This window comes from Dromaius novaehollandiae, chromosome 14, assembly GCF_036370855.1.
Source record: "Dromaius novaehollandiae isolate bDroNov1 chromosome 14, bDroNov1.hap1, whole genome shotgun sequence".
Taxonomy (NCBI): Eukaryota; Metazoa; Chordata; class Aves; order Casuariiformes; family Dromaiidae; genus Dromaius; species Dromaius novaehollandiae.
This window is the reverse complement of record NC_088111.1, coordinates 11,642,939-11,666,217: the sequence shown is the minus strand read 5'-3', so window position 1 is coordinate 11,666,217 and position 23,279 is coordinate 11,642,939. Positions and strand designations below refer to the sequence as shown.

At 42.7% G+C, this 23,279-nt stretch overlaps 1 protein-coding gene across 1 annotated transcript in view; it reads left to right on the top strand.

Annotated features, from left to right (window-relative positions):
* The first annotated feature begins 1,985 nt into the window (after positions 1 to 1,985).
* The window catches only part of BMERB1 (bMERB domain containing 1), a 56,745-nt gene continuing 35,451 nt past the window's right edge, over positions 1,986 to 23,279 (top strand). Inside the window, exon 1 of the mRNA XM_064520349.1 lies at positions 1,986 to 2,270. Within this exon, the coding sequence (XP_064376419.1) occupies positions 2,165 to 2,270 (106 nt within the window). The 5' untranslated portion in view covers positions 1,986 to 2,164. The remainder of the gene's footprint in view (positions 2,271 to 23,279) is intronic.

Below are 23,279 nucleotides of genomic sequence, written 5' to 3'. Positions count from 1 at the left end.
TAATGAGTTTTATGACTTCTTCAGAACGGGCGGGTGAAAACTTTCTAGTTCCAACAAATCATCTTATACATTCTTCACTTCACGTAAGTAAACTCTATGTATCACAGCTTTTAATTAGTGGGTGTTTTTCTTCCATACTAACCAATACGGGGCTTAAAATATGTGATCATTTCTAGGCTCTTTCCACCATCTCCTAAACAAAGCATTTTGGTTATAATTATCCAAAGTACTTGAAAGGATGGATTGAAGCTAAATAGGCCCCAGATCCACCAAAAATTGGCCCTTCTCCCTGATCAGCCTGTTTCCCTTAGTCCAACTCTCATCCAGATCCCAGATGGGCTCTTGTCTTCCTCCCACGCTTGTGTTCCTCACTTCTACAGTGAGTCAGTCCAGCCCACCCCAGCAGGCAGCTGCACTGTCACCCAAAATCAGCTGTGCATAGTACTGCCACCAGCTTTTCGGCTTGACTCACAGCTCTGTTTGGGCTCCATCTCTAAAGGTCAAAAGCAGCAAAGACGGAGTCGGCAAGAGCTCTTCCAGGACGCTGGGTACTCAAATCACAGCAAACCCCTGGGAGCACAGCTGACAGGGAAAAATCGCAGTGCCCTGAAGACCTGCTAAAATAATGTCCAAGTCATTTTAATTTGGTAGTGAATTCCAAGTCTCAGGGGGAAAAAAAAGATAACACGGAGAGACATTTTCGGAGTTATGGTTCTGAAATTGATGTGGAGGTTGTCTCTCCCTCAAAACACAAAGCAGGCCGCCCTGCAAAGCAGAACAAAACTGCTCATGAACATAGTGGCAGTGCGTGTCAGTCCATTTAGTCAGTATAACACTGAAAACAGTGGTAGTGCTTTTGGAGCGTTGATGGTCGAAGAGCAAGATAAAGTTTATAGGCAAAGGTATGGGAAAAACAGACAAGCTTCCAGGCACGAGGTACACATTCAGCATTGCCAGTACCCCATCAATCTTCATGAACCAGACAGGGAGTTCAATGGCTAAAACACTGACTTGCTGTGGGGCACTGGGCAACCCGCTCAGCTCCTGCTCCACCTTCTCTACATCAGAAGGAAGGATAGCATTCGCAACGAAATGCAATGGGATTTCACAAGTGAAGGTACTCTGCAACCGTAAAATGCTGTGCAGTCATTTTACACAAATAAAACCTCCCCTACCACAAATGAAAGGATTAATAATAGCAATGATAATTAGCACCACACTGGTACTTCCTGCATAGTCACTTCCTTCCCTTCTAGTCCCCGGAGGCTGCATGAACAGTGAAGCTGCATGTTTGTGAAAAATACATATGGTTATGAGAAATACAAAATCACATCATTTGTTTGGGTGCCGTCCCCTGGCTTTTGCCAACACGAAGCCAGAACGGGTGTTGCGCCATTCTGTGCAGGGCTTCTGGCAAAGACAAGGGCTGCATGCACTGCACCCAGAGACAAGGGCAGCATGAACTGCACCCAGAGACGTGTTTCACTGCAACAGCCACGGGTGCCGGCGGCGTTTACTGGGACTCCCGAGGCGCCCGGGCCAGACGTGCTCCGTGCCGCACTAGCCACAGAGCGACAAGCCTGTCCTCGGTGCCGCGGTAGTGAGCGTACTTACAAACTCCTGCTTGCCCGAGTTGCTGCACCTACTCAATGGCAGTAAATACCCGGGGAAAGGGAAGGGCAAGGCCGAAAACAGCTGGTCAGGAGTTTGGAACCGCGTGGCAGCACCGTGGGGAGCTGCGGGGGCAGTTTACCCACCGCAGCAGCGGGAAGGGACGAGGGCTGGTTATCCCGGGGCCGCCCCCGCTGCCGAGAGGAAGCGGCGGGGGTGCGCGGGTGCGGCGCGGGCCGGGCGGGCACAACCGGGCCGGCGGCAGAGCCTCGCCGGGCAGCGCCGGGCCGCCCCTGCCGCCCCCTGCCCGCGCCGGGCCCGGCCGCCCGCGCCGGCTGCCGCGCACTGAGCATGTGCGCGCCGCCCCCCGCACCGCCCCCCGCGCTCCCCGCCCCTGCGCGGGCTCCGGCTCCGGCTCTGGCTCCGGCTCCGGCTCGGGCTCCGCGCAAGGGGCGGGAGCTGGGCGCCCCCCGGTGCCGCGCGGGCCGGGCGCAGCGCTGCGCTCGCCGGCGGCATGGAGTGAGCGCGCTGCGGGCTCCGGCGCGGCCCGGCCATGGAGTTGCGGCGCTCCCTGTCCGCCAGCGCCGAGGCGGAGAAGCCGATGCGGCGCTACGGCGCGGTGGAGGAGACGGCGTGGCCGGCGGAGCGGCTGGGCAGGAGTGAGTACGCGGGGCGGCGGGCCGGGCCGGGGGAGCGGCGCCGCCCCGGCGGAGCCCTCGCCCGGCCCCGCGGCCGGCTGCGGAGCGGCCGCTGCCCGCTGCCAACCACGGCGCCGGGCTGCGGCGCGCTGCGCTGCCTGTGACCGCTTCGCCCTCCGCGGCCGGCGGCAGAGCGGGTCCGCTCCCGGCGAGACCGGGCGGCTGCGGGCCCGCGGGGTTGCGCTCGCTCGCTCGGGGAGGGGGAGCGGCGAGCCGTGAGCCGGGGGAGGATGCCGGGGACAGCAGCTCCCCGCTGCCGGTTGCGAGGTGGGGTTTCGTACAGGGCTTTCTGCAAAGCCCCGCAGCCTCCCCCGTGCTGGCACGGCGGGCAGGCGCGGCGCCCCTGCTGCCCCGCGGGCGGAGGGTAGGGCAGCGCTGCCCTTCGTTCCCTCCCGCAACGGTCTTGATTAGCTCGACAAAAGCTCTTCGGGCGCAGGAGCTTTCTTCCTCGAAATCATGATTTGCCAGAAAGCAACAGTTGACACATCCTTTCCGAAGTGCTGATGGCAAGAGTAGTTAAAAGATCAGTAGCTGTCAGTTCAAGTTATCTATGGGACCCTGTCTCCTCCAAGGTATCAGTTATTTTTCTTTTATTGGCAGAAGTATGTTCCCTGCAATCGGATAAGCCTATAAACCAGTTCTCATTTTCAGGGTAACCAGAAAGGCTTTTTTCCCAAGGTTTTTCAAGAAACCTTGAGAAGACAGTCACAAAAAGCTCTGTACTGAGACAGAGAAAAATATGTTCTAAGTTTCTGCAGGAGTTTGATCAGAGCACACGAAGCAAAGCTTTGTGTAATAGGTGCAATGACATCCTTATCGAGGTCGATACCAGGGTTGCTCACATTGCTCATATTCCTGAATCACCATCCGTTTTTTGAGGTGCATCGCGAGGTCTCGCATGGATGCCCTGTGATATCCCGAGGCTTTGCAGCATCCTGGTAGCAGATTTTAGCCAGCGCTCCTGCTCTGTTAAGGCTTTTCCGGCAGTGCTCCGTTCCTCAGGCTGTGCTCTGGAGTCGTGCTTTACCTCTGGCTTCGGTTTCTCATGCATATGTTATCATTTACCATATGCTGGTGACAGAGGTGTAAGTCTCCCACTCTGATGTTTCAGCTGCAGTGTTGGTTTTGTTGCAGTGCCTGGCATGGGTTCAGGACTGAATAACTACTCACTTTCTAAAATGGAACTGAACACTGAAATTGCTGTCGACTGACTTGGTTGGCTCAGCCACATGCAACAGTTTTGCAGGTTCCCTGGCAGCCTTGTGCTCTTGTTCTCATAAATAAGTCTGGTTTTGTTGCAGAGTCAGCTCGCAAGCTGAGTGCAGTGCAGCGCTTGTAATAATAATAACTGGTACCTGGAGGTGACAGAAGGGTTGTGTGTCTTGCAAGTTTGGATGAAAGATCATTTGCTTGGTAGAAGGGAACAGTGAGACAGAGGCAGAATTGATCAGCTCAAAAATGTGTGCTCAGCATTGAGTTTCCACCCAAACTGCGACTTGACCAGGTACCAGAAGGGGCTGTTGGCAGGGCCAGAACCAAGGTGTCCAGGCTTCTGCACCTGGGCTCTGCAGCTGTGTTGCCCTTCTATGCGCTAGATTTAATTTACTGAGAACATTTGTGTGTGTTTAACAATTTAGGTATAGAATAGGAAGTATTCTTGAGACCACAGTCTATTCTTTGGTCACCTTGAAAAGCTACTATAGTAAGACTTTGCTGCTTGAATAATTGATCTGTTTGCTCGTAGCCTTCAACTTTCCTGAAGTACTGTAGAAATGCTATTTACAGTAGTAGTTGTAGATGATCCCTGTGTCTCTTTCCTATTTTAATACAAACACTGACTTTTAATTGGCCTTTTGCATTGATTAAAAATAATAGATCTTACTATTTGCTTTAAATGCCCCCATACAACACAGGTCCTAAATTGCATGGCACAATGACAGTAGTCTCCAGAAACTCCGTGAAGAAGCTGAAAAAACGTAATTCTCTTTTTTACTAATGTCATCAATTAGCCATTGTTTTAAATATGAAATGCCAAGTATTAGTATTAACAAAAGCAGGTGCCCATTGCTGCATAGGCATTTGCCTTGTTTACTATCTTTTGACTGTTAATTGTGTCTTATCATAGCTTAAATCAGGATCTCTTTGGTGGTGGGACTTGTTATGTATTTGTACAACACTCGGCACAACAGAGTGCCATTCCCTGGCCAATGCCTGTATATGCGACTGTAGTGTAACCAGTCACATCGCAAGGGAATGCACATCCTGATTAGGTCCATTGCAGAAATCATGTCCTGGAAGTTAGCTGGTGTCCATTTAATTTGTTAAATGGAAAGGGAACTCTGTGCTAACACCTAGATCTGTGGTACAAAAAACTTGCTGATTATTGGTCATAATAAAGATGCGTTACTTCATGGCAATGAAGTATACTATGGAAATTTATACTGTATGATGGCTTCTTTCAGCCAGATCATTTATAAAGTTATGCTGGTTCATATTAGCTGAGGATCTGAAGCCTTACAACATGAGGGTGCAGTGATCTCCAGTGGGTTCACATGCAAAATATGAAGCAGATTGTTTTAAGATATCCCTTTAGCAAGACACTGAAGCCTTTTTTTCATGTACAAGAGGGAATCTTCCAGGAGTGGAGAACATGATAAAAATGACTGCTTTCCATGTACAGAACAACTCATGCATTTTCTAGTGCATGCATGTAAAAGGCAGTCAGGCTTGTAAATGGACAGACTGTAATAATAAAGTGGTTACAGCCTTCTCAGTAAATGATCTTTACAGTATAGGCTTGGGGAGTCTGCTCTGAACCAGAGCACTCGAGCATTTTGGTCAGTCCTCATTACCCAGTGCATGGCTTCATTTAAAATCATCCGTCTTGCCGTTGGCAGGGACTCATAAGGCCCTGATTAAGTAACTGTGTGCCAAGCCTGGGAAATAGGCACGAGGAAACAAATCAGTTTTCATCATCCTTTGGAACATCACACTTCTCAGATACATTTCTGCTGTTCTTTTTCTTCCTCTTTCCGTTTCTATGAGGTCTGGAACTAAATTCAGAATTCAAGGTGAATGCTCCAGTTTCAGTCAGTACAAGCAGGCAGGAATGCCAGAAAGCTGCAAAGGAAGAGTTTTGCTGCCATTTAAGCTGAGAATAAAACTACAGTATTGTAGGGTTTGTTTGCTCACTAAATGTCACGAAATTTGCTCGTTGTTTTCATTCGAATGGTGACTCAGTATTGGAAGTGAGCTGCCGTTCCTGTTGCGAAGACCCACCTTTTCAACTGTTCCTGAATCTGAAATGGAGATTATGCGAAAGGGGCCCCGTTGCAGACCAGCGCTGAAAGATCGAGTTGGAGATTCCCAACAGACAAGACTCCGTAGTAGCATAAAGGCATCGTAGCCAGCTTCCTTTCCTCTCCTGCCCTCCTGGGAATGTTGTACCACAGATTATACCCAGTCAAGGTGCCGTGAGATGGCAGTGCACTCCAGTGATGGTGCACACAGGGGGGATTTTACCCATGTAAATTAGACCAGTTCTGAGATTGCTCTGGTGTATTCCAACACCAGAAAGACAGCACTGTTCCCTGTTTCACAGGCATCTTTGGCTGACGTGTTTGGAAAGCTTATTTCACTGTATTTGGGTTAGTTTATCTTAGACACCTTTCTAAACTTGTCATCCAGAAAGAGATGCTTGTATGTATTTACATGTTCCACCGCTGAGCAGTGAGAGTGGTTCAAACGCTGAAAATATGTGCTATTTAACATTTTGCATTTGCATTCCTTGGCAGCATGAGAAGGTGGATGTCTCACATCTTTCTGCATCCTTTTTGGTTCAAAACTAGTTTGTTTCAGAAGTGCTGTTCTGCATGGAGATAGTTCCTCTCAGCTTGCGGAAGTTGAAGGGCTAAAAAGAAACCAACCATAGACTGAAATAACATGGACAGTGGTCCTCTAGCTATGGCTTCGTTGCTTTTTGGTGAGCAAAATATGAAGAAAAGGCCTTTATACAAGAGTGATCCTCTGGTTATGGGTACTTTATCTAATTCACTTGGAACTGCTTGTGTCATCTTTAAGGCCTGATTTCATTAACGGAACAAAAGGGCTTCATCCTAGAACAGAGTCTAGCTGGTAATGTTTAATGTTACTTAATAACATTTTATAATAATTTGAAAGATGTCTATTGCAATATTAAAAAATCAATGAAGTAGCAACAGAGAAATGCATTTGTCTTGCACAGCAAAGCATGCACAGCTAGCACCCTCTGACGTCTGTCATTCTGGTCACTAAAAAGTATTTAGGATGGGTTCATATTAATCATATGCCTTTAGATATTAGCCAAAAAGGAGGCAAAAACCAATTTCTTCTTGAATTTTTGTACCAGCTTTCAAAAACTTGGAGGTTTAATAGCTCTCACTATATCTAGTACAGATAGATTGACAGTACGTTGGTTCCTGTGAAATACTGAATATATTCCTGTGCATTTGTGCTTAGTCCCAAGTGACCATAGAAAAGCTGACTTGTTCAGACTCTGACAATCAAAGGTGGATGCAGTCCTGGTAGTTGGTAGGGGGACAGCTGAATGTCCTTGTTCTTCCTCCTGTATTTCTTCATGCGACTGAAGGGTGACTCGTGTTGTCCCATGGGATGGGAAAGGCTCCCAAAGCTGTGGTTGGGAAGGCGCAATGGTGCTCAGGGCTGTCAAGTCAGAAACTACAGAAGTTACAGAGTAATGCTAGAAATTCATGAGTTTTCAGCAAGGAGTGAAGAGATCATGAGCTGGGACTGACAAGGGGCTGAAGTTTACCCCCTAGTTAAACCCAAAGCTACATCAGTTATAGGAGTTGCTATCATTTGGTAGTTAAATTTTCAAACAAATGGCTTTGGGTATTCTCCCATAATGTCCCACCAACATCCACAAAACCCCTTCAGTGCTTGGTCTAAAAACTTTCCATTACTGTAACATCTCTGCAAGCAGTCAATAATGTGCTATGGCCCTGCCGATCGTGCTCTTGTGATGTTGTCCCCCAGTCTCTTCATGTTCCCACTGTGATTAAAAAAATAATGGAGGTTTCAAAGGTAAAAATCAAAGTTATAAAGCCTTGCTTCCACTGCTGCCCTTTCACAGTGGTGCCCTTGTGTTACTGTAAATTCCCCCAAATTGTTAATTATATCTCTTACAGGTGGTAAGAGAGACAAAACAGATTAAGCTTTTTCAGGGGATCTGCTAAGATAAGTGGGAAAGAAGCTAACCCAAGGATATACACAATTAAATTTCTTTTTATAGAAGCAGCAAGTCTGCCGGCTTTATGAAGGTCTGAAAAAAGGCTTTAAAAATGGAGAGAAGGAAATTAACATTCTTCCCATGTCTCCATTAAAAAAAAACCTCTGTAATTATTTTGAAAAGAAAGAGTGAGTGATCAAGAAATTCAAATATGAACAATAAAACGATCATGAGGAACCCCACTGTAGTAGACATTATTTTTCTGAGCACATTTTTTTAGAAAATACGTGCCAAAATATTGTCATCATCCACAAAGACAACTGATTCAAAGCATGAGGCCAGTTCTACATTATCAGCTTTCCTTGTTCATAATTATTAATGTTAGCATATCTATATGGTAGTTCAAGGGGAAAAGCAGCTTTTGTCTCATCTGTGAAACCAGGACAAAACTACCCTCCTAGCACACCGAGAATTGGTATCCTTTCTGAAAAGGACAGAGCCTGATTTCCTCAAGTCAATAGCAAAACTCACCTGCCTCAGTGGCAGTCAGATAGTCTAAAATGCTGTTAAACAGCTTGGTGTTTCTACAGATCACTAGTGTTTTTGGCTGGCTTTAGAAACTAAGAATTAACATCTCTGCAACATGTACATACCATTTTTCTGAATTTTCTTTGCATATCTGCTTTTATCTGTACCAGGCCCTGATCCTTCTCCTTCTGGAAAATATTTCTTAAATACAGAATCTACCACAATAATCTCCACCAGGTCATTCCTGCGCAACCTGTGGGTCACAAGGGAAGGGTGTATTTCGGTTTTGTTTTACTTCACAGAAAGCCAGGAGAATGATTTGCAGAGTGAGACTAATCCAGTTTCTAATATCTACACATTGTCTCATCTTTCTAATTCCTCCTCCCACAGCTGGGTGCTCCAGGCAGCTGCTGAGATGGAGGAAGAAGGAAAAGGGAGAACTGGAAATATTTCAGTGCTACTGAGTGCATTCCTGCTAAAATATTGGTAAATAACTGAAGGACTTGTGATGCTTAGAGCAGCTTCTTTCAGGCACTACTTCATTTTGGTCTTCCAAGTCCACAGAGCTCTGTAGTGCGGATCTCCATGGGGAGATATGTTCCTATCCAGTGACCGAAATAAAATCAGTCAATGGGCCACTGATCAGCCCTCACCTCCATCGTCTCCCTATCACATTTCATGAATTTTGGCCTTCCTCCTCTTTTCTGTCTAGCTGTGGGCTCTGTGTCTCCAAGGCTTCTCACCGAAAAGTGCAGCAAATTTACTCCCCAATTTCGCCCATGGTTCTGAGCCTAATACTTGCTGTTCTCCTGAGCCAGCCTATCCTACCAGGCCCAACTTATCCAATGAAATGCAGACAAATGAGAATTACAGTAAGCATTACCACCCCAGCCTGGTCAAAGCCAAAGGGCCTGGGCAGGAGGAGCCTGGCTACTGGCTGCTATCAGGGCTACCTGGCAAAAACCACGCTGGTTATTGTGGGTAATAATCAAGATCTTACTGTTTCACTTCTATTTGCATGTGTTGGCAAAGACATTTCTCTCTGCTGAGATATTCATAAATCAGAAGATTGATGACTTCCAAATCTCTGTGCCCAACCGTGTGCACCAGTCAGGAAACGAACATTTAAAATGTAATGCAGTGCTTATATTCAAGCCAGTGTCAACCAATCGTTGTTGGAAATGTTATAGATGAGGCTCAAGTGTCATATTTGTAACTGTTGCTGATGAATTTTCATATTTTCAAAGGTATTTTACAGAAAAAAAATGCATTAGACCTGCAGAGCAGGACACTTTGAACTACACACATCATTCCTGGTGCTGGTAGCCTGTGGGATTGTGGACTCAGTCTATGTAATTTTATGTTTTATAATTGATCCCTTAGTTGTGTAGCATGTTTTCATCAGAGAAACCACTTGTGAGAATGTGTGTGTATGTCTCTGTCTCAAGATAAAGGTGCTTTATAAAACAAGATTAAAAACATACATTCAGGATCAGGCTCTCACTGCAAAGTACTGTGTGTCATGCATGAAGTTTAGAGTATTCTTAAAGTTACTGAGCACTATAAAGGTTGAAACTGGGCACCCTGTAATCTTGAATCCCAAAGCACTTTTCCTCTGTAGAGGGATACATTCCATTTTAGTCAAAATCTTGGTAAAATAGTCCCAGAGAATCAAGAAGTAAATAATGCCACTTAATTTCTGAGACATGTTCTGCTGTCTAACTACATAGAGGGTATAGTATAAATGCATTCACAATTCAAAGATGAAAAATGCACACTTGGAGGGCAAACTGTATGAAGAATCAGTAGGAGCACCCTTGCGCAATTAAGTTAGTTGCCCTTCAGGATCAGAAATGAAACATTAATTATCAACATTTTGTCAGTTCATAAAGGGCAAAATGTTTGAGAAAATTGTTTCAAGTGAATTTTGTCATTAAATGAGGATAGATGATTTCAATGAGACAGGTGGCTTATTGCATAATTCTAATGAATGCAAACACTACCAAAATGCAAGAGGTAATGTGTTATTGTAAGTACAGCAGTGATGTTTAAGGATCTCTTATTGCCCTGAAGCCCTGCCCAACCCTTTATTGATTAGGGATTTCAGATTTTTTTTTACAGAGACTATTTTATATATTGATAAAATTGGAACAAAAGCTTCTCATCACAAGGTGATTTAATGGATATGTTCATCTCTTGAAGAAAACAACTCTGAAACTAGAAGAATCAACAGTCAATTCTACCATTTATGCCCTTGTAGATGAGGCCAAAGTTGATTTTGGAATAATGCTGTAGAAGCCAGATGAGCAACCAGTGAACTGACCTCCCTGGGGAAGGACAAAGACGCATAACGGACACTTTCTTAGATACAAATACAGCCCAAACTTCATTGACATGAATGGAAATGTTCTCACTGATTTTTAGTGAAAGAAAAACTGGGCTCTGTACCTATGTCTCTGTGAGTCCTGTTCACCTTGATTCTCTTTGGAAGACTCTTTGGGAGGGAATTCAGGGGCTGTATCAATGCCATGAGGGAACTTGGGAACCCCGTTGGGCTGTCCTGTGCCTTTAGCCTCCCACCCATCGCCTCTCGCTGGGCAAGCGCTGCAGCGGGCTGAAGTTCCTGCTGCTGGGCAGGCTCTAGAAAACAAGGCCGAGATGTTTTCCTTCAGGCTGATACTTGTCTGTAGCAAAGACAGAATGTGTGGGTTGAGACGGCATAGGCACAGCCATGAGTTGTGAAAGCCAGCAAAATCATGAGCTGTTTGCCTCTGCCTTGGTGAGCTGGGAAATGTATTGCAGTTACAGAATTTATTTCTAATAATTTCTCATACAAAGAGAAGGTGACAGGCAGTGATCCACTCCCCTCAGTGCAGAGCTCAGGACTCTGCTGCACGGCTTGCATTTCCTCCCCTCGAGACCTGCGGGGCAGCAATCAGCTCCGCACGCTCCCGGCAGCCCAGTGCCAGTTGTGAGGAAGAATGTATTAGCATATTTAAAGAAGACTGAATCAAAATAAAGTGTGTCAAAGCAATTAACTCAGTGAAAACAGAGGTTGGTAGAGAATGACTCCACATCCTCAGACAAAAGGCAAGTGCAAACACATTTATGTGCCAGCTGTGATCATCATTATTTTACATGATGCGAATAAATGGGGCCCTGTGCTGTAATTCCATGTTTAAGGAAGGGCTCAACTTTTGCCTGGGGCTTTCTGGATGCACTGTGCGCCCCTATATATTGGTGAGCAAGACCCTATAGATTCCTCACTGCCCGGCTTCCCCCTTTGCTGCCGGGCCGTACCCATTGTATGCAAGTGGGCTAAGGAATAGCAACATTCATCCCCTTGAGAAATCACTTATCTTTTCTGCTATGAAACGGGAAACTCCTTTTTTCTTGGCTTCTGAGAAGGAACTTCTCAATATTTAATTAATTCCCGGAGTGGGAATCTGTTACGCGAACCAATTTCTTTAGTCTCTGAAGCAATTCTCCACACCGGTATCACTTTGGCCTTTACTGGATTGGACTCGGATGGCTATAATATTTATCCAATGGTATTAAGATTGCCTAAAATTATCCACCAGCTGCTGGGAAGATGTTTAGAGCTCTGTTAGACAACTGTGTTATTAGAGAACCACGTCACAGAGGACAAAGAGAGAGAGAGAGAAACAGGCTTTCTGGTATGCGACTGGATAATTTCAAACAAAAGAGAATACTCTGAAAACTTGAAATTTGGAATTGTCAGTGGCCATTTTATAATTATTTCCCTTGCTACATATGCTGCTGTTTATCAATTGATGCTAGCAGGACAAGTCCTACATAAAACAATATATTCCTAAAGAGGTTTTGCAGGATTTTCTAAGACTGAGCATTTTGGTGATTTTTTTTTTCCTGAAAGAAAAAAAAATGCAGATAGAAAATGTCTTTTTAAAATTTCAAACTAAATAAGCTTTAAAAAACTGAGCGGTAGGTGCAGCTGACACTGTTACAGTATTTGGAACTTAAATGCTGATGATTTGTGCTAATGTTACAGGATCAGAAAATGACTCTAGTGAGTAATCAAATGGAAAGCCACAGGCTGTTTCCTTTGACCACTGAGCAAAATGACAGAAGTAAATGAAGAACTAATTTGCCTTTCTTAATATTCCCTTTTAATCCTCCATCATGTAAGTATGGAGCATAAATTGCTTTCCTTGGAATGTGGCTTTAACCTGCTCTTGCTCCCAAGTCCACGTTATCCCAGATGAGTCTCTGCATTGATTTCAGTGGGAGCTCCACGTTAGGGGAGATACCGCCCACAGTAACTAGCTATACTAGTTTCTATTTACAGCCTTCTGATAGCGCTGAATCTCATGCAGAGACCGTGGCAGGGTTGGGCACAGAAAGCCCTTTCCTGAATCTTCCTGACTCCTGGCAGTCTTCCTGAGCCAGATTAAAATAGCTGCTTGCAGATAAAGGTCTAGCTTAGCACCACTGAGGAAAACTGACAATGAGGGCTTTTGGGTCAGACCTTCAAAGACGATTTTCCCTCATTTTTCATGCCTCGTTTTGGATCCATTTTCTCATAGGGAACAGCTGTCAGATCAAACAGACTTAGCGAACTTTCCCACTAGGTTGCATACAGCTGACTATTCTCTCCATTCTCTGAAGGACAAACTGCTGTTTAAAGTGCACAAGGCCATATTTTCAATTCATTAAATGATGGGGAAAGGTGAAAGGAATATGCAAAAACCTGTGGCAGCTACATTGTCAGCATCATGATTTATTTGAATGTAAAGCACGTTTGCATCTCACACAGATTTATTTTGTAAAAGAGAATATTATTTTAAGAAGTTGCCCCCCTGCCCAGCTATAAAGGCACTAAAGAACAGATAATAGGAACTAGTTACTTTAGGTACGAGGAACACTTGTCTCTTCTGTGCTAGTTTTATGATGATCAAATGGATACTAAGAAACATAGCCCCCGTTCTCATGAATCTGGCCTCTAGACATAGGTAACTGATTCAGTTTGATTTCTGGATTTTTTTTTTCTGCCTTTCTGAGATACTGGAAGCCACTAGAGAGAGGACAAAGGGGCTGGTACTTGAAGCGGTGTGAGAAGCACTGAGGTACCTGGCTGAGTGTCCTGCTCACATGCTGAGGAATAAACTGATTGTAAGGCTTGGGATCAGAAGAGAATTATCCCCCAGATCAGACTGGCAAGGACCACTGGGATCTTTTGCCTTCGGCACTCTGGACCACGATCCACTTCTTAGGGAGGACTTCTATGGGAGTTCACTGAATCTTGTCTAGCTGTAATAGAGTGTAGGGGGTCGGTAATGCCCTTGATCTCGCCTGCTCTTCTCCTGTGTTGCATTAAATGCAGCTTTGCTCTTTAAACTATTTACAGGACCTTGGAAGGTGTTCTGTGGTCTTTGATCTTTGTGGGCTGTCCACCTATAGCCTGTGATTTTTGGAAAATGGAATCAGTGACCCACGTGGCCCCTTTTATTATCCCTGCATTCATAAAGAGAGAAAGACAGAGATGTAACAGTGAGGCCAGGACTATGACTGGGTAAAGAGAAGAATATTAAGACCAAATCCAAAGCTTAGCTACATTTTATGGAATTATTTTTCTATATGACTATGGGTTTCTGATGAAGGTGAGTGCCAGAGCTCTTCTACTGGCTCCAGCATCATTTTCCACTGCATTAAACTCTTGCCCTTAATACACAAACATGATGTGCTACGATGAATGACTGGGCTTAATTCCTCCACTCTCCTTAATTCCTCCTCTCCTTCCTGCAGTTTTCTTTTCCTCATTTCCTAGGTATGTTCATTCAAGGGAAAACACAGCGCTCCTACCATGCAAGCTGCAGTGATTTGAGGACTGGACAGAGCACACCTAATGTAAAGCACTCAGAGCCTGAGTAACTCAAAGCGTGTCTGTTTAGCAGAGGCATAATGCAAGGGTGCTTAAACTTTGGGATAAATCCCAGTCAAAAGTAGAGAACATGTGTGAGAGCTCTTTCACCAGGAATCTTAGCCAGACGAAGCACTTTTTAAAGTATCCTCCTCATTTATTTTGTTACACTGATTTCATAATTGCTGATGTGGATTTTTTCCTCAATAATTGATCAGAAATTCTATTGTGTTTACCTTTTATGTAGAATAGTCTGGATATAAAATTCCCGAAGAAAATCATAGCGTTTTATTTAATTGTTTTAAAAATTGTGTGGCTAGTCAGAACAGAGTAAATCTAACTCTTTTCACTCTGGGAATATGTTACACCAGGGTGTTTTAAGCAAGAAAAAAACTGTCCCCTTCTGTGAGTCCTAGACATATATAGGTATTCTAACCAAAGAAAACATTGTTCATGTAGCACATTTTCATTCACTCTGCAGAAGGGAGGAGAGGCATTGTTTCTTAGACGTGAAATTATATTTTGGTGACTATCCACTGTCCTTCACAGGAGCAAGATATATAAGAGGGGGAAGCTGAGCCCCTCCTCATAGAATATCCCTTTGACTAGTCCTCCAGGCGTCCTTATCCTGTTGTGATAGAAAGGAAATAATTCCCAGCCTGATACCGTTTTAGATCTGCTGGAACAGATGATCAGAATTCTCCTCCATTTCTAGATACTGGAAACTGCTCTTCTGCATATGGTTGGAAGAGTTTTCAGAGACTGGATATGAATGACATTTCTATAGGCAAAACCAAGGCATCATCAGACCCCAGCTAGTATAAGCTGGGTGTTGGCTGGTGAGTCAAGTAAAGAAACAGGCAGCATGGGAGATGATCATTGTGAGCTGTATTTCTTCCTAACTGGTTCGGTACTGCAAATGAACTGAAAAGTGCACAACAGATGCAAATAGAATAGCGTGGAACCTTTACAGCAATACTCAGGCTATCAGTTTATATCCCAGGTTGCACCAACAGAATTTAGATTGGAGATATTTCATTCAGAGGAAAGGTCAGTAAAAATGAGGCTCATCACCAAACTGCTTATTCCTGGTGATGATTAACCTTGCATAGTGACTCCTGAGGAAATAATTAAAATATATGTATTCTTGTTTACAAACAAATTCCCATGCAAAAATTATTTATATATATATATATATATATATACACACACACACAGATACACACACATACTAAATTTAAAATTGCAAATGAGGTAAATTCATTATTTAATGGTATAGAATTTACTTAAATCATACTTCTGTAAGATCTATTATTAATCTACGAATAGCAACATATATGAAAGTGGTCTGAAACACATTATAGTGACCATGTTTTGTCTGTTCAGTCTACCTGATAACACTTTCTGAATAGAGTCAATATTTTTTCTGTTGATTGTAAGAAGTTTTCATACAGCAACAGGGGACATATAAACATCTAATGAAATAGGAAAATCTGATTGTAAAGCCAAAGAATTGGATAGGAAGATTACCTGAGGGGAAAGAGGAAGAAAAAAAAGAAGCGATTTAGCATAATTCATTTGTAAGAAAACAACAGATTTCATGCTGCTGGCATCCCAACATTTTAGTGAGTGACGAGCCTGTTTCCAGCTCTTCTTGAGTTTATGTTTAATTCATATATGGAATTTCCACCCTTAAGAAACAGAGAAGGAGGAAGTTATCATCATTTATAGCCAGAAGAAACTGTTTCAAGGGTATGCCATTGCTTTTCAAATCAATAATTGTTTAACACTCTACTTAGAAATCTCATTTGGAAGTTGTTCATATGCAGACATGACAGCAGGGGAAATTCAGTACCAGATGCACTACAATACTGGAAAAATAGCTTTGGAAACATTTAAAAAAAAAAAAGTAGTGAAATGTGGCTAAAGACCATGTGATAGCTTTGAGCTATTAGTGAGACCTTTGTCTTCTGGCTGTGTGTTGGTGTGCAGCACCTCGAGTTTACGCTCTTCCCCATCCTCAGACAGCCTAGTCATCCCACAGCAGGACAGACCCCAGCTTCAGTGCTCTGAGAGTCTCTGCTGTTGCCTCTTGGGGAAGGCAGGCTTTGGACCCCCTCTCTTTTAGGGCATTGTGATCACCATGACAGAAGACCCTTCCTAAGATTACTTTATATTAACAGTTGGAACTTTTTTGGTGAAAAAGTGTTTCTGAAAACAGTTTATATATGTTTTTATCTTATCTAAGGACTTGCCATCCTACTATGACTTGATCTAGGAAGGATTAATGTCTTTAGATATCCTCTGGTTCCTCTAAACAATTCATTCACTTTCTCCCCCCTCAGCAGAATTATCTTCTTAAAAATCTTTGGCTATCCAAAGCCTTTTCCTCTCTAAAAGTGTGGCTTAACAATTCTGACAAGTTTTCCTGAAAATAGGCCAATTTTCCAAAGCTTTTTCCTGATAAAGTTCTTATACATGTATACATACAGTTAGTGCCCTGATAACCTAGTGAATATATATCAAACTTCTGTTGAAACTGTTTTGTAACACAGGTATATTGGCATGAGATCCCTGGCTGCCTACATGGTACAAGGTGACAGCATTAGAAAAATCTTTCCTACTCTGAGAAAAACATTATGAATAGCTGAATGCTATGATTCCCATATAATCAGTCTATGTTATATTGTAGAGTGTCTGCCTTAGAGAAGATCTTCCTAGTTAAATACCCAGCCTGGCAATGTGTCCCATTTCACATGCTGCCCAGAGGAAGTCTGAGTACCAAGGTAACGTGTGCCCTTATCCTCTCACACCAGGAAATGTAAGAGAATTCTCCCTGTTTTGCAAAAAATGATCTGTGTGGTGATATAACTACTTTGTGCAAAGTCAAGGAAGCCAGCTTTCTTCTGGAGGAGGTCTTGGAAAAACAAGTGTTTTAATCTGACTTCTCTAAAGCTCTGATATGTGTTATGGCTGTGTTAAAGAGCAGCTGTTTGTTCAAGAAAGTAAGAGGCTCCTTTCCATCCCAAAGTTGCTCAGATCTTGGGTCTAAGCTGCTTACAAGTAAGCAGAACTAATTAGGGATGTATTTCTTCCCCAAGTGGGCAGGTGGGGAAGGCTGGAGAATGGGTATGCCCATTACTGTGTCCCTGTTCTCCAGTAATTCACTGCACACCTTCTCTTGAGCGAGGAGGAAGCAGAGAGCACAGTGAGGCCCAAAGCCCCTTGACTGATGCCTCTGTCAGAATCGCAAGCTGGTTGGAAGCCAAGCCCCACACCAAAGCTGACTGTCGTTCCTTACAAAATCCATGGCAGGCTGACACCGGCTAGCCAGTACTAGTAATGACTTGTTATTCACAAACAAATGAGCTGAGTTGCTGGGGTCTCTGCAAGCAGCAGTTACTTAACTGCTGAAACACCACCATGCAAGATCAGCCAGTTTGTCTCATCTGCAGAGACCCAGTGTGTATATGTGTATTTATCTGTGGGTAGGGGGAGAGAGAGAAGAGCAAGAAATCGTAAGAACAGAACATAAGGAGGAACCTCTGGTTTTAGGCCTACTGGGATACTGAGGGCATCCTTCCCTCCGGTTAGGTCAGGAGGAGAATTGCTGATACAAAAATACCCTGGTACATCTCTTAGAGAAAGGAGGAAAAATGGCACTCTTGTTTCAGCTATAGCATGACAAATTAGGTTGCTTAGTTTCAGAGTGACATGTAACGTGGTCTGGGGGAAATTGCATTCACACCTCATCTAAAGCCACCAGCCAAACGTGTGAAAAAACCTGTTTTGAGAGCATCTGGCAGCAAGGAATGTGGTACTGATATCTAAGAAACAAGAGATCATTTAGAACTGGAAATAACACTAGGAAGTCTGGGAAATGTTCTTGCACAATTCAATTATAGTTCTCTGTTAAGTCTGTCATAGTTCTCTGCAGACTTCATTACATGGCCAGATCTTCTTTAAATCCCACTCAAAGCCACTTAATCCTTCTTTGTACACAACAGGAATGGCTGGATGAGATACCACAGGTTATTTTTCAAGTGGGCTGTACTGGTCTTGAATGGAGCTTGTGGCCCATTTCAGGCACTGGGGATATTGGAAACTGAAGTCCAAAATAGTCACAGAGATGATGATGCCCTTCTAATGCGCTGTAATTGCTCTGAGAAATTCTCTCCCGAATACGGGCAAGTCCTGTTTCCACTCTGCCAATACCTCTGAGACACCAGCAAAGACACTCTGTGTTGGTAGATTTTAAAGTCTGATGTGTGACAGGAACTGTCCTGAGAAGTTATTAAGCAGGCCAACCTGCCAAATTTAGAATTTGGGTATTTGAAGACTGTTTCAATGCAGAGATGCAATTTGTATTAAAACAGAAGATTCTGTTTCATCTGAGCAGGGAATCACAAGTGCATCCATGAATAATGTCTCTGGGGTTTCTTAATTCAGTGGGACTTGAGTTTAAAACAGATTTTATAAAAAACAGTAATTCCAAGTTGCTCTTGCTGTTTTCATGATTCTGTTTTCCTCATTTTTATGTATTTGCCCTCTAACAGGCTGAAGAGATGTGTGCAACCTCGTTATCACTGACCATAATGGAAATTGGCTGGGGCATGCTAATTGCCTAGGCAGAGTCTTGGAAGCAGCTTCAAAGCAGCAAGGTCGAACCCTATAATTGGAATGTCAAAGCCCCTAAGGGTTTTCAAAACTCAGTCTCTGAGTGGCATTACAGTAATTTCTGTTAGTGGACATGCTTGTACATACCCTGAATTTATTTACATCAGAAGCACTTCCGCTAATTTCATTAACACTAAGAAAAAAAATCTGTATTTTTGATTTACTAGTAAGGGACTATCGAACCAGGCCTGAGGCTGTTATTTGATTGTTTATGGAAAGACTTTCATAGGAAACTGTCTTATGTTTTCAAATAAATATTTAGTTTATATTAAATATTGAGTTCTGACTCCTTAGGCATTTATTGCTGTGGGTGCTGAAATTCTGTTTCTGATCTGTAAATATATTTTATATTAGCTTTTATACTGCTGCCTGAGGAAGTGCTAAGGCATACCTCGGAGATATTGCGGGTTCGGTTCCAGACCACCACAATAAAGCAAATATCGCAATAAAGCGAGTCACACAAAGTTTTTGGTTTCCCAGTGCATATAAGTTATGTTTACACTATACTGTAGTCTATTAAGTGTGCAATAGCATTATGTCTAAAAAAATGTACATACCTTAATTAAAACATACTTTATTGCACATGCTGTTAGAAAAATGGCACCGATAGACTTGCTCGATGCAGGGTTGCCACAAACCTTCAATTTGTGAAGACCACAATATCTGTGAAGTGCAATAAAGCGGCGCACCATAAAATGAGGTATGCCTGTACTGAGGAAAAGTCCTCTCTCTCCCCCTAAAATTGACACTGTTTAGGGGAATATCCAGGGCATTGTGAATCTCAGATCAAAGATACGATATAGACATGATATAAGACCTAATGAAGGTATAATATAAAAATAGAAAGATTCTCTATGGTAGAAAAACTACATACAAATCATAATGATGATGCTACAAGACATCATCAAATCATATACAGATTTACAGCTAGAAAGAAACAATTCTGGTTACAGATAATTAGATAGCAAATTGTCCTATTGTACTGAGTCAACTTCCTGCATAAGCAAAAACCCTTAGAGCCGGATGGGAGAAAATGAAAGCGGAGATGGTGCATTATCTTGAAGTGACAGTCTGATCATTTGACGGGATGGATCCTTATGACTTTATATATGGAGAAAGAGTCTAGAATCTTTGGGTGAGCACTATCTGGGTGCAGAGGACATCAGACCTCAAAAAGCTAAATCCTACCACTGAGCAAGTATCAGTGGTACTGAATGGAGCTGTTAGTTTGTACTACCTGATGATCTAGTACAGAAACTCTGGTTTACTCCAATTCTGAGACGCCAATAGAAAAGGACATTGGGGACTGTATGCTCAGTAGAAAAAAGATCCTTTCTAAAGCTGGATTCTCAGTTTATCAGACACACAGGCAAACCATTTTCCTGTAACTCTCAGTTTGGAAATAAAATTCACCTTGTGCTGCAGATTCTAAAGGTAAAATATAACTCTAGGCTTCCTGGCTGTAAATAAACCTTTCAAATGTCAGCTACGTGCCGCAGTACCGGTGCTGCTAAATGGACAAGAGCTGGGGGCAAAATCCCCTGCAATGCACCAAGTGGCAAGGGCTGGCCTGAACCAAGCGGTGTGAATGGCAGCAAGCATTGCAGGTGCCATCCCTGCACCAGGCTGTGGCTTCTCCTGATTCCTGGCATGCAGTATGGGGTGGCAGGAGTCAGAGCTGGTACTGCGTAGTGGAGGACTGGTGGGAAGGCTGAAGATCTGACATTCCCGATAAAGGATGTTGTGATGTCTGCACAAAGATAGCATGAAACAAGAGCTCTGAAACACAGACCTGCTCCATTCATTTTGTCTCACATTCTCACTCTGAAATCAAATGGGTAATAAGAACTTCATAACAACGAATAACACTGTCACACCTTCTTGAATAGCAATCTGTTGTAACCCACAACTTCACCATCCCTCCTGGTTTCTATATTGACTGTTTTACAGTTTAGCAGTTTTAAACAACGTGCTCCTTTTGCACACATCCTCATATACCACCTCTGCTAGGTATGCAAAGCGTGGTCAGATTCATCTCCCCCAGTTCCTGAGTCCACCTTCTTGCAGCTGCAGATAATCATATGATACCTGTGCTTATTCCCAGGCCATGTTTGCTTTTTTCCTTAAATGACCCATATGCTCTGATCTTAGTATAATACAGCTTGGGTTCCTTTCCTCCATTATCCTACTTGAAAGACTGTTTCAGAATATCATCGCTTTGGATAACTACTAATTTCCTGATTAAATTTATTCTTTAGCTGTACTTAATCTTGTGTCAGCCATTATCATTTAAAATAAACAATCATTCCCCTGTCCTTGATCCTTTCCTCTTAGCTACCAAACCCCCCATCATCACAAGTAGACCAGTTCCACAATGCTGCTAGCATCAAAAATCAGGAGAATTCTGAAAACGGGAAGCTTAAGTGCAAGGTAGACCAAATGGAATTTATCATCCAAATACAGGATGGCAGTATAGATTTTTAGATACATTAAGGATAAGCATGAGTGGTACATGCATCACATTATGTCTTATGTGTCACATTAGATTTCTACAAGAACCAGGAGACTGCTGCAGAGTCACAGGGTCTTCATCATTAGAGAAGGATGAACAGGTACTGAGAAATGAGCTTTTTTTCCAGGCTGTCATTACAAGCTAGAATGGAGTCTTCTATGCACAATGCATAAGATCTTAGATGAGGGAGGTCTTTTTCCTGGGGGAACTGTAACATTAAAGGGTTGCCTAATTACCCCCTTAGGAAACTGGAACTGTCATAAATTGACAGAACACAAAGCCAAGAATAATTGCTGCTTATAAATTTCTCAGGATAACAAACGACAATTTAGTTGATGTTTTTTCAAGAGACAAAAATCTTTGTAGATCTTATTTTTATGGAAATGTGTTGATATATATCTTTATATATGGAACAAGGGCAAAAATGGCCCCTAAAATAGTAAGTTGGAGCCATCATTTAACCATAAAACCTCCAGTCAGCAAAGTACTGAAGACTATCCTTAAATAGCAATCACTTCTACTGCCTGAATATCTATTTCTGTTTGGAAATATGGAGTTAAATTAGAAAACTCAAAGCAGGATTTATTTTAATTTCAGATTTTAAAGTAGCCTTTCTTCATTGCAATACTACAAGGATCTATAAAAAACTACAACATAAAATATGCAAAGCAACAAAGAATCTCATTTGGGCACTGAGCAGGTACAAGCACTTTCCTACATCAGACTTGAAAGGAGTCATCATGTGCAAGACTTTGGGTATGATACCATAGAAACCAAAAGAACTTTGAGAGTTAGCAGAAGGAGTTAATATTCAACACTGTGAATCTGGCATTTATATTTCAAGAGAAATCTCAGTGAGACTACAGTATACAAAAGCCTGAAATGGAAAAGAATAGACTGCTGCCAACAGGCTTTTTGCAAAGGTAAATAATGAAAAAATAAAAGGGCAAAGATTTAAGATAAGAACAAGAAAGTACAGGATAAGCAACTCAAAGAGAATCTTTTTATACAAGAGGCTCTTAGATATGGAACAGGGAGGGCAGCGATTCTGGAAGTGCAGTGGGCAATTGCACACAATGGTTTTTTATTTCCTCTGCTTATCTAATTTTAAAATTGGGTCATATTCTAGAGTGTGAGTGAGACATTATTTTGAAGTGGAAATCTCAGGTTATATATGACTAGACTGTAAATCTAACCATGATGATTAAAAAAAAATAGGCATTGATGGTCTATACAAAATAAATCAAAATTTTATAATTATGCTATTTCGCTCACACCACAACCAACTCTGTTTGAACAGAGCCATTTGCAGTAATGTCGGATGAATTTAGTATGTCTTGGAAGGAGATAATATGGCACACAGAATGATCTCTGGTGGTTTTTAGCAATAGGTTTCTCTGGTCACCACTTGGTGGTTTAAAGCTTCGTCAAAATTCTATTGAATTCAATGAAAAGATGAATGCCACTTCTGTCCTGCCATTTTGCTTTTTTCTGGGATTCATTTTTCTCTCACCTTTTTCCAAGTGCTAGCATATCACATTCCGGCTCCACACAATTCATCAGTTCGCTAGTCAGTTTTAGACACTGAATACCGAGAGATTTCTGAAAAGCCAAGTCTGAACTTCCAAGACTTTTTCAAGCTTATTCTTTTCCTTCAAAGGCAAAAAAAAAAAAAAATAGCTGCATGCCTGAAAGGACAAGTTAAATATGATACATGCAAAAAAAAGAAAAAAAATAGGCTGAAGTGAAAGACTCCCAATGACTTCAGTGCGCCTTGGATTAGGAGCGGGGATCTGCAGAGCTTATTGTCTCCACAAGATGAATTCACACTTTCCTAGCAACTTGACCCAGCTACACTTTTCCCTACAGACTTTATATGGTGTAGGGCTCACTGCTAAGACTGCTGCATAGATGAAAAACCCATTTTTTTAAAAATCATTTTAGAGTTATTTACACATGCTTAGTGAATGCTGATCACAGTATTCAAAGATGGCACAAATACATATAAATTATAGCAGATTCAAGCCACACATAAAACTGTACATACTCATTATAAGTCACAGTAGCCTACTATTAGAGAACAGGAAGGAGTAATTTCATGTATTAAGGAAAAAGATCATCTCTGGT